This window comes from Simochromis diagramma, unplaced genomic scaffold (genome assembly GCF_900408965.1).
Source record: "Simochromis diagramma unplaced genomic scaffold, fSimDia1.1 OVJJ01000371.1, whole genome shotgun sequence".
NCBI classification, from domain to species: Eukaryota; Metazoa; Chordata; class Actinopteri; order Cichliformes; family Cichlidae; genus Simochromis; species Simochromis diagramma.
The window spans coordinates 4,319,121-4,331,209 of NW_024386920.1; the positions used below are offsets into that span (position 1 = coordinate 4,319,121).

The 12,089-nt window shown below is 40.8% G+C and overlaps 1 protein-coding gene across 1 annotated transcript in view; it reads left to right on the top strand.

Annotated features, from left to right (window-relative positions):
* The window catches only part of dnah9 (dynein, axonemal, heavy chain 9), a 170,190-nt gene that overhangs the window by 115,015 nt on the left and 43,086 nt on the right, over positions 1 to 12,089 (top strand). Inside the window, exons 64-68 of the mRNA XM_040036646.1 lie at positions 898 to 1,102; positions 6,276 to 6,440; positions 7,618 to 7,758; positions 9,122 to 9,292; positions 9,471 to 9,593. Coding sequence (XP_039892580.1) covers positions 898 to 1,102; positions 6,276 to 6,440; positions 7,618 to 7,758; positions 9,122 to 9,292; positions 9,471 to 9,593 — 805 coding nt within the window. The remainder of the gene's footprint in view (positions 1 to 897; positions 1,103 to 6,275; positions 6,441 to 7,617; positions 7,759 to 9,121; positions 9,293 to 9,470; positions 9,594 to 12,089) is intronic.

The window sequence follows — 12,089 nt, forward strand, 5'->3', positions numbered from 1 at the left end:
CCCGATACATCCGTCGGTGTGTGAGTGTACAAGTGAATGTTGGATAAAATTGATTATGTTGAGATAAATCCCTCTGTGGATGTGTATGTGATTGGGTGAAGGAGAGCTTTAGTAGAAAATGCTTTGAATGCTCAAAATTAACAGAAAGGTGCTACATAAGTGCAAGTCCATTTACCACTAGGAAGTAGGAAAAGCAACTTACCTTGAAACAAGAAGTGTTTTACAGTGTATTGAAGGAACTTTAGGATTTAAACAGCTGTTCATGATTTTAGTTAGTTATATAAAAAAAGCTTATGATAGAGTGTGTGTGGTGTTCCTCCTTGTGCCTAAATAAGCCAGTGAAAAGAGTGAGTGAACCACATGACAAAATAACAAAATAAAAGCCTGGTCTGGTGACACCCTGATGTAAGTAATGGTCTCAGCATAGCCACACCTATAAATATTGTCTGGTTCAGTCACTGTTAAATAAACATAGAGGGTTACAGGACATGTAGTACTGACAATTCAGGCTTACTAGAGCGTCATATGTGTCCCTAACAGTTTCCTAAGTTTCTGCAGTCTAAATGTGCAGCATTTTCAGGAAATGACTGTAATACATTTGAGAGTATTTTTTTTAAACTATATCTGTCATGAAGAAAAATCAGTTGGTTTGGCATTGTCAAAAACTATCATCCTTGCAGAAAGGTTGTATGACATTTTTGACAGGTTCTCATTAAAAACGAGTGTCCCAGTTTGAAGATATTTGTTTGTATTAAACATATGAAAGACAGAAAAGACAGATGTTTAGATCTTTGCCATTAATGACATTGTCCACTATTATATGTGCTGTTTCAGAATCTTTACTTTCACTGAGAAACCCTCACTGATCAAACGTTTCTGTTCCTGATTTACAAACAGGTACATAAAGATTGGAGACAAGGAGTGCGAGTACAATCCCAGTTTCCGTCTCATTTTACACACCAAGCTTGCCAGCCCTCATTATCAGCCAGAGCTGCAGGCCCAGTGCACCTTAATAAATTTCACAGTGACCAGAGACGGTCTGGAGGACCAGCTGCTGACTGCCGTGGTCAGCATGGAGAGACCTGATCTGGAACAGCTGAAGGTGAGAAAGTCAGTGTAGGCAAGGAGCAACCCTGCCTGATACAACTATTTGACAACAAAGGGGAGTTTTGACAGATTCGTTTTCATCCAATATGTTACAGGAATGTAAAAGTGAACCTGAGCAGACATGAAAGGAGCATCTGTCACACTGCTCGAATGTTATCAGAGAACAAACAAGCATTCCACGATGGACTCTTTGAGTTTCTCTCTTAACATCTTTTCTGAGCAGGTGTAATTAAAAGTCACAGTCAGAGGAGTCAGGGGCCTCCTAGAGCTGCACATAACACTCTTGCTCGTCATTATCCATCCTTAATGGTTCTCGTCAGCAAGAAAAGATCGTCTGTCTTTAAACATCACAAGGTCCGGGCTCTTTGATTCCAAAACAATCAGCTAGCATCTTTGATTAATGGCTGGTGGATGTGGGATAATTATGAGGCTTAGTATGGCGCACTTATGGAGACTGGGAACCTGCACGGCTGTGAACGTGCACATCGGCACCTGTGTTTTCACGTGGCATGTGTGTGAGCATGAAGTCGTCTAAATGAAACATTTTTAAATGTACACCAAATGGTGGTTTTAAATTCAAAGTGTATTAATGTCCATCCTCAGGTATGGTGATGTTCACAGTTTCCCAGCAGTGTTCCAATAGTGTTTTCTTAGGGGAGTTGTTGAAATTAATGTGACACACAAACATTTGCCCAGAGCTAATTCCCAATTACAGGACATTTGCATATTGCTCCGAGAGCACAAATAACATTGAAATGGTTCATTTTAAATGCAGAAATCAATCGGAGTTGTATCATCGCACTATTTCTCATGCTCTGTCAGTACCTTCTTGTGACAGAGGGGTTCTCTCTGTCTGTGCAGGCTGTCTTGTAAGCACACTGCACATTCACTCATTTTTTAATCTTCACCGCGATCATGCAGCTACCATTATCCTTCTCTGATACGAGGGTCGCACATCAAAGCAGCAGTGTGTGTCGTTTGGACTGATTGCATTTCTGCAACATGTTAGCAAATAGTTGCCTACTGAGTTTCCTCAAACAGAAACCAGTAATCAGTTAAATACCTGGTCTCTGGTGTGTTTCTGATTGGACACAATGAAATACACGGATTAAGTGCTGATTTTGTTTTGTGACTGGGCATCTGCATTATTTTATATTTAGCAGTGCTGTTGTGTTCTGCTACTTCCATCCCTTTCCATGTGTGCACCCAAAAACCTGAAGGTGTGGAGAAAGGAGAAACCATAACAGCAAATATGACAATGATTAAAACAGGGTGGCTGTAGCTCAGGAGTTAGTAGGAGGAGGTCAGCGAGGTTGGTGGTTTGATTCCCGACTACTCCAGTCTGCCAAGAGCAGGATATTCTTGGGCAGATAGAAACACTTAAGTTGAAAAGCATATAAAAAAGTGCTTGTGTGAATGGGTGAATGAGGCAAGTTGTGTAAAGTGCTTTGAGTGTTCAGGTAGAGTAGTAAAGCACTATACAAGAATCAGTCCATTTACCATTAGGTCAGAATGAGAGGGGGGAGTGAAGGTGGGTTGCAAAGCAGGTTGCAGATGTGGGTTTGTTTTGAATTAACTATTACTAAACTTGATTCGACAATTACTTTAACAGAGATCTTTTCCACGAATAAAAAATATCCTTTTTATTGTGGAAAAGATCAGTTGAGTTGAACTATGATTGCACCAAAACTGCAAAGTCATGTTCCATGTAACCAGAAAAGGGAGCTGACCCACACTTCAAGCCAACCCTTTGTAATACATGCAGTTATTCAATCTGTTTGCTGTATATAGGAAAAATCATGTAAATTGCTGACACATCAAAGAGATATGGCTGTATCCCAAAATGGTCAGCCTGCTTTGACTCCGATAGTGGCAGATATTTTATCGTATAGTGAGCATCACATTGAGCCTATCACACTGTTCTCTGCTCCTATTGAAACGGTGCAGACTGTCACCTTTTATGCAAACATTGATCCTAAAGACATTACAGAACAGTAATCATTATATGTGACCTCCTGCTTTCCTTTTCTTTCTTTCATTTTCACCTTTTGTTTGAGTAAAACAGTCTTTTCATTGCTGGAAACATTGCTTTGATGCAAGGTCAAACAGAAATAAATGCTTTCATGAGCTCAAGTTACCATCTTAAATCATTTGATGATAGACAATATCAGAAAAAGCACTTGAAGCACTGCCCAGTTAAACAGTTAATCCTAAATCAAAAAATCCTATTCACTTTTGAAGCGCTGACATGTGCTAATTTACCATTGTGTTGCAGTCACCCTGGGTACTGTTCCTTTGACGTGCTGCCGTTTATCACCAAACTTTGAGAATTATGTAATCCTGTCTTGATGCTCCCTGTAAGGAGCTTTAAGCTTTTTTAAGCGTTTTACTTTGGTAGCCTCATTTATGTTCACACATCTCCAAAATCAAGGGAGATGCAGATAGACGACGCTTTAAGGTGTATTTCCCTTTTTAATGTAAATGGCTGCCTTTGTTCTGTAGAGCTATTCTATTTCAGGCAGCAAGGATTAGAAAGCTGCTGTTCCACTCTGTTGATCAGCAGCTGCAGCTGTCCGGCTCAGTACTCAGTACTGTGAGCAATTTACTGCAAGTTGCTGGCAGCTCTGTAGACAACTTTTGAGAAGTAATGAGCAGCTCTTAGTTCCAATATCCATAGTATGAGCTGATGTTTATATTTAACCCAAAATTCACTTGATCAAAGCTGCAGTGCATATCAGCTGCTTGAAACTGATTGGCCGATAGCGTTACTGTACCACAGTAATTAGACGACACATTGACACACTTTCACTGTTCCTTAAATGCAGCTCTTGTTAGTTGAGGAGTGAAGGGGAAATAAGAAATTCCTTCTTGAGTACAAGTGTAGCTGACGGCAGTGACTCAGAGAGATCAGAACGGAAGATACTGTTGGAACTCTGTTAATGGGTGAGGCAGATTTACTCTAACACAATCCTATTTGCATTTTGATGGTTTCTTGAGGTGCCTTTGTTTGTGTTGGGTCTCCGTGGGCAGCTCTTTACTCCAACCTGTGGGCTTCCATCCAAAGTCAAATCAGCATTTTTAATAAATGAAAATGGGAAAAGAGAAGTTAAAAAAGCCAAAATGCCAGAGTTATTTTAAGCCTTATGCCCCCTCAGCAAAATCCAATCGAGAAGAAATAAAGTTTGATTTAATGAAGCTTGTTTAATTAGCATTTCACTGAGATTGGAGGATGACAAAAAAAACAAGATCTAGAGCTCACTTATCATTTTAATTAACGCTGAAAGTTGAAGGTGGGTGGTGGTTGGGGTGAGGGTGGGGGTGAGCTGTTGCTGGCTGTGTTCACTCCCGAACCCCCTCCTATCAAAACGTGGCCGACAGAATGAAGTGCTGAATGGCTCTTTGTTGTCAGTAAACAACCCGGAGTGATAACAATCATCAGATTGATGAGGGAGTGCAAATTGGCTGTACCTGTTTATATTCTTCGAATGACTCTGTGCCATTATACCTTTAATGAGGTTAGCGTTGCTACTGAGCCGTAAGATGACTGCTGGGTGAAAGCGCTCTCATTTAAGCAAAGCCAAAGATGGAGCTAAGGAGCTTAAAATGTCAAGTTGCCTTTTTGGAGAGTGCACAGGGGGATGAGTCTACAACCTTTTACCACAATAACTACGTCGTCTGGTCCTCCCTAAGCACATGCAAGTGTGTTTGTGTGCACATGTGTGCATGCTTGCGTATTCGCTCCAGCGCAGGCCTTTCGGTATTAATGAGAGCTAAAATGCTCCACTTCCTAAATTACCTTAACAGGGCTGCTCGCTGGCTCTCGCTAATCATTTGCCTAAAAAAATGATAGATGTAATATCTTATTTTAATCCCAATTAGAGTGTTCTGCTGACTGGTTAATTGTTTGTTTTTCCAAAGCAAGGGTAATTACAAGTACAATGTGCCAGAGGAAAGCTAATCGTTAAAAACTGACTCATTACTGGATCCAGTTGGGAATGTTTTAGCTTGGATAGCTTTTCCCCGCAAGAGCAGAGAGTGCAGGCAAGTAGAAGGTCACAGTTGAGTCACTCCAGTTAAATGTCTACCACTCAAACCAGGCTTTTTTCTTTTCTTTTCCAACCACACACATGTCAGGTTTTTCCTTAAAATGCCACGATTCATTCTCTGTGTGCAACTTTTCTGCTACAGAGTTGGTAATAACATACAATTTAAAGCATCTGGGATTCAACAAAATAGAGGCTCAATTAGTTCTAACAATGGTGTGAAATACCTCTCATCACAGCAGTAGGAAATACTGTCATAAAGAGAACAATTAAGCATTGTGATCTCTTAAACTATCTGCTCCCCTGGCGTGATCGAAGCCAAGTACGTCTTTTGTCATGTGTGAGTTTTGCCAGAGGGAGGAGGAACAGTTCCACCCCCACCCCATCAGCATCTTCTGTGATTACACGTGGGCAGAAACAGCACTGCCAGAAACGTATTACCAGCCGCCTGTCAGGGACCACGCCACTCAAAAAACCCATGTGCTATTATCCGTCCCCGACAACCCTCCAAGTAGGCAAATCTCACAACAGCCCACCCTCCCGTAATTACAACAATTCAAAGGTCGCAGAGGCTTCTATTAAGGGAAACTTCAATAAAGCAAAGTCATTAACGGGCAGAAACAAGGAGCTGCAACAGAATATAATGAAGGACAAGGCAGGATGAAGCTCTGTCTACTTTGTTCTCCTGTCAAACACCAGGCTTTGAAAAAAAGTGGAAGTTTCTCTCAGGTAATTTTTTTAAGCCAAAACCAAAAAAAAAAAGAAAAACCTGCTAGATTGAAAGCTTTGTTAGAAGACGGACTGCTCTAATGCATTTGGGGAGGTAATAACCCCATTATTGCACTGCATGATGCCTGCATTGGTACATAATTGTAAACACGGCATCTCGTAAAAGCTCATTCAGAAAAGATGTGTGTGTAATTCCCCATCAAAGCGCCCTCCCAGCTTATTCAAATCGACGGCCTCATCACACCAAGGGTTAGGTGACTCTGAAAAAGTTTGATGTCGGCAACCAAACAGAAGCTGGTTAATCCATCCCAGAAAACCCCCTTCATGTGTCCGGACAACTGATGCAGACTGTATTGATTAGTTCTGTCTTTGAGGTTCTTTTTTTTCTGTTTAAAGTTTGACCTGACGAAGCAACAGAACGACTTTAAGATTACTCTGAAGACGTTGGAGGACAACCTGCTATCCCGTTTGTCTTCAGCTTCAGGAAATTTCCTCAGTGACACGGAGCTGGTGGAAAACTTGGAGACAACCAAACGCACAGCTGCTGAGATCGAAGAAAAGGTTTTTGTCTTTTATTTGCTTTAATCTTTTCTCACACTTTAGATCACAGCCTTCAAGTGACAGTGTTACTACTGACTACAAGCTCTCGTTAGAGCACTTACCATTGACACCATCTGAAGTCTTCCTCTTTTCCTACTGCCTGGCAACTCCATCTTCAACATCCCTTGTCCACTATCCCTCCTCTGCTCACGTTCAGACCACCTCAACATTGGCTGTCTAACTGTTCAACCTAAACTGTTCCTCTCATGTACTCATTTCTAATCTTGTTCATCCTGCTTGCTCCTAATAAAACTAATATCTTCAACTGTGCCACGTCGGCCTCCTGTCAGTGCCGCTGTCTCCATGCATAATAGCAGTTCTCACTACCATCTTGTAAAACTTCTCTTTTGCTCTTGCTCCTTTCTTCTGTTGCAAATCACACCTGAAACTTGTGTACTCTCTTCTTCACATCTCTTGTGCACTCTCTGTACTTGACCCATGTAGTCTGTCTTGCTTCTGTTAGATTTTCATTCAAACAGAAGCATACCTCCACCTCCCCAGGTTCCATTTCATCTATGAACATCATAGTCCACAGAGCATTTTGCCTGATTGCATCTGCCAACCTGTCTCTGCACACTTTTGCATCAGTGCAGTTTGTTTCTAATGTTATCCTAAATGAAATGTAGAATGCAGTATCCTTTTTAGACTGTACTTCTTCAATAATACCCATTTGCAGGTGCAACTGTCACCTAAAGTGTTGCCATACTCCTAGCTCTGCTTCCCTTGCTTTGTTTCTTTATTTCTTGTGGTCAGATTACAAGATCACATCAGCTCAGCGTATGATGTCTGCCAAAGATGAATTAGTTTAGAGCACTTCTTAAAAGCTCTGTGTTTTTTTAATCTTAGAGTGTGCCTTCTGTCTGTGAGGAGATGAGCGCTTCCTTTGCAGATGTTCATCCTTAACATAATTGCACAGGCGTTTGCTGGTTATTAAAACAAAAAAAAAAGCATGATTGTCATGATCCACAGAATGTGAGGACATTTTGAAGCGTGAAATTGCAACAGGACTGCTCTTCACTGGAGTATGTTTTATTGGATTGTGCACAAGTTCATCATTAACTGATTGATGGACCTTGAGTATATCCACGTCTGTGCTGATGTATATGAGTGTGATTCCGTTTGCACTACTTTACTGCAGGTAAAAGAAGCCAAGGTGACAGAGACCAAAATCAATGAGGCTCGAGAGCACTTCCGACCAGCAGCAGCACGGGCTTCCTTATTGTACTTCACAATGAACGACCTCAATAAAATCCACCCCATGTATCAGTTCTCTCTAAAGGTACCCTGTCTATTGACCCACCATGTTACCGACCCTTGTCATGGGCCCCCAGTGAGACCCTTCTTTACACTCACTTCTCTGTTGTTTCCCTCCTCCTTCCATTTGCTCACTGTGTTTTATGCTCTTTGCCCTGCTTTTATTGTGTTTGTGGCTCCCTAATGTGGTTATGTAGAGCATAATGTCTTTCATATTGTCAGCCAGGCAGTGCTGAGAGAAGGCAGCCTGAGATATTGTTTGCAATCTCTTCCGACTCCGCAGGTAGTTGCCTCGGCCCGTCTTATTTCCCAACATAATAAAATGAAAACGCATTCAGTGTTTATGTACCTTTGACCTTGTGAATGAAATGAAATACATTATAATATGTGTTCTGTATACAACCTCAGAGCTAAGTGTGAATCTGCTAAATGAACAGAAATGACAGCACATTTCATACAGTGAAAGAGGACAATTATTGTATTTCTGTGGTAATAAGTTATTTTACAGTCGCTGCAAAAAGTGCAAACAAACTGTTTCTCCAGTACTTCAAACTCTGCATGGTTCAGTATGTTGAAGGATCACAGTATGACGTGATATTGGAATCAGAAGTCAGATCCAGTGCAGCAACAATTATTAGAAAGTTAGAAAAGCTCCCTAAAACAATGAACGTCCCTTAGTGCTATAGGCTCAGGTTGCTGTGCGATCACAATGCACTGAGAACCTTTCACTCCTTATGTGGTATATGTTTATGTGCTATTTCTGCATGTTATTAACTGTCTACTCTCACTTTGCTTTGTCCTTGTCTCTCTATGATTTTTTTGCCTCTTTGGTATTTATCTGGTTGTTGGGTTTTTCTAGCTAATACTTTAGGGTCTTTACCTTATAGCAAAAAGAGCTTTGAGCTGTAATTAAAAAATTGGAGCTCTGTAGCACAGATGACCAGATTTTGAAAACATCGTACTTATTAATGAGGTCCATTGCAAAAGATTTTTATTTTGTTTATTTTTGTGTTTAGAAATAATTTAAAATTGTCTATGTCCATTAAAGTTTTTCATTCAAGCTTACCACATTGATAAAATATTTATACATACATAAACGTTGTAATCAATTACAGCTGTCAGCTTTCCTTATAGAGCCAAAGTAGTATTGATCAGTTCATTCTTAGAACACTGCATCATATCCATCAAGTCAGCTGTAAATGACAAAGACTGATGATATCTAATTTATACTTAAAGATCAGTATGAACAAAACCCAATTGCTGGGTTATCATTTGCTTTATTGGATTACCTTATGAGTTTGTATCTAACAGTACTGTTATTCTTGTGCTTTTAACACTTTGATGTCAGACACTGTTTCTGTATTGTACCTGCTCCTGTGCGTCCTCAGGCGTTTAGTGTGGTCTTCCAGAAAGCAGTTCTGAAGGCTGAGCCTGCAGAAGGTCTAAAGCAGCGGGTGTCCAACCTAATTGACAGCATCACCTCCTCAGTCTTCCAGTACACCACCAGAGGCCTATTTGAGTGTGACAAGCTCACATACATCGCTCAGCTCGCTTTCCAGGTAGGAAGGTGCATCCGGTTTCATCCTCTGCATGGTTTGTTTTTGAACACACGTTTGCTGCTGAACAGGCTTCTCCGGAGACCGGCGGCCCTGTTTGGGTTTAATCAAGTAGAAAGGAGATGTGCTCTGTACCGAAAACGCATCATTGTAAAGTTATTCCTGTTTGTTTTGTGCCCAGATACTCCTGATGAATAAAGATATAAACCCTGTAGAGCTAGACTTCCTCCTGAGGTACCCTGTCCAACCAGGTGTAACATCACCAGTGGAGTTCCTATCTAACCACTCCTGGGGGGGGATCAAGGTATGAAAAGAGGCTGCGTGGAAGGGCACAACTCGATCTTTTTTTTCACAGTCCCTGAGCAAACCAGAGATATGTGATGTTGTGTCTTAAAGTAACTGTCCCAACACACACACACACACGCACACACACACACACACACACACGCACACACACACACAAAATGGCTAAACTTCCTGTGTCAAAGATTTCCTCCACCTCTGTGAGTTAACTGTCCCTCATTTTCAACCATTTTTTAAAATTAAAAACATGTTGTGTGTAACATGTATAGTTGGGGAAATAATTATTTGATCTAATGCTGAATTTGTACGTTTGCTCACTTACAAGAAAATCAACAATCTCTAATTTTTATGGTAGTTTTGTTTAAATGAAGACAGAAGGATCTCCACCATAAATCAGGAAAAAACACATTACACAAAAATTAGAAACTGACTACTCTATGACCCATCCAGAGGTCTGGTTCCCACAGATTGCCTGTGCGCCCATGTGGTTCACAGATTACAATCAGTCACAGATACTCCTGATCTGAACTTCTTATGTGTATAAAGCACACCTGTCCACAGAATCATTTTCTTCCATTCCAACCTCTCCACCATCATGGTCAAGACCAAAGAGCTGTCGAAGGACATCAAGGACAAGACTGTAGATCTGCACAAGGCTGGAATAGGGTACTAGAGCATCAGCAAGAAGCTTTGTGAGAGGCTGTTGGTGCAATTATTCAAAAATGAAAGAAATACAGTATATAACAACCATCAATCTTCCATGGAGTCGGGATGATCACAAGAAAGGTGGTGGATCAGCCCCAAACATGGGAGGAGCTTGTTAATGATCTGAAGGCAGTTGGGACCACAGTCGCTAAGAACACTATTGGTAACACACGCTGTAAATTATTGAAATTTTGCAGTGGCCTCAAGGTCCCCTGGCTTAAGGCACATATACAGACCCGTCTGGGATCAAATAATTATTTCCCCCAGTATATACCATTATAACATTAACACAGAGAGAGAAATATAGTTATATATGGATACATATTTGATTTATCAGTGTGTTCTTATTCAGACTCGCATCAAACGTCATTTTTTTTCACTTACAAACACTTTTGTTCTGTTTCTCAGAAATAATTAAGCCCAGTCCCAGACTTTAACCTTTTTTCCGTAGCTATCTTCATGGTTTTGTTTTTTGTGTTTTTTTTCAGTCTGTGGCTAAGAAACGTGCTGACTTTGCATTATATGAAACTCTTGTAAAATTGGAGGTCCTTGATGAAAACAAGTTTGTGTTTTTACTAGTAATCATTATCATTCTGTGTTTGTAGGGGACTCCTGTAACTTTTGGTGGCCCAAAGATATTTAAAAGCAATTTTGATTTTCCGAACCTTTCGGTCTCTACTTGTTGAAAAGCCTGGAGGATTCCTGGAATACGCGCTGATGGATTGCACCCTTAGTTGTGCAGCCTATACTCAGTCCTTTCTTGGACTCTTTAAATGCCGGTGTGACAACATCTGACCATATTTTTCCATCTATATTTTGTTTTCTTTGCTTTTTCCACTACGTTACTGAAATTACAAAATTTCATTCATAGTCTGTAATCACCCTAATATGTTTTCATTTTCCAGTATGATTTTTACTACTCGAAAAAGTGGTTGCAGCTCAACTGCATTTACACCTGGTTAATAATAATATCTACGAGAGATTTCAATCTGGTTTTCGCTCATGTCACAGTACAGAAACTGCTTTACTTAAAGTCACTAACGATCTTCTTATCGGAGCTGACTCTGGTCTTCTCACCATTCTCGTCCTTTTAGATCTGAGTTCAGCCTTCGACACCATTTCTCACTCTGTACTTCTAAGCAGACTTTCCTCTCTCGCATCTCTGACACACCCCTCGCCTGGTTTCAATCATATCTCCTTGACCGTTCCCAGTTTATTCAACTAAGATCATTCCGCTCTCGTCTATTCCCCGTCACATCTGGTGTACCTCAAGGCTCAGTTTTAGGCCCTCTTCATAATATACATCCTCCCTCTAGGTACCATTTTCTGCAAAGTTGATCTTCAGTTTCACTGTTTTGCTGATGACACCCAGTTATATCTCCCTCCCACCTTCCTCCCTTTCAGAATGTCTATCCGAGTTAAAATCCTGGTTTACCTCTAATCTAAAGCTCAATGAGGATAAAACTGAGATCCTCCTTATTGGCACCAAATCCAACCTTTTGAAGGTGAACCATTTCTAACTCACCATCGATAACTCCACAGTTTTCTCTTTTCCTCAGGTTAAGAGCCTTGGTGTCATCCTAGACAGTTCACTTTCCTATAAATCTCACATCAATAATCTCACCCGTTCTTCCTACTTCCATCTACGTAACATTAACAGATTGCTTCCTTCTCTTTCCACCCAGTCTACGTCCATTCTTGTCCACAGTCTTGTTACCTCCCGTATTGACTACTGCAATTCTCTTCTGCATGGTCTCCCCCAAAAATCCCTCCATAAGCTTCAACTGGTTCA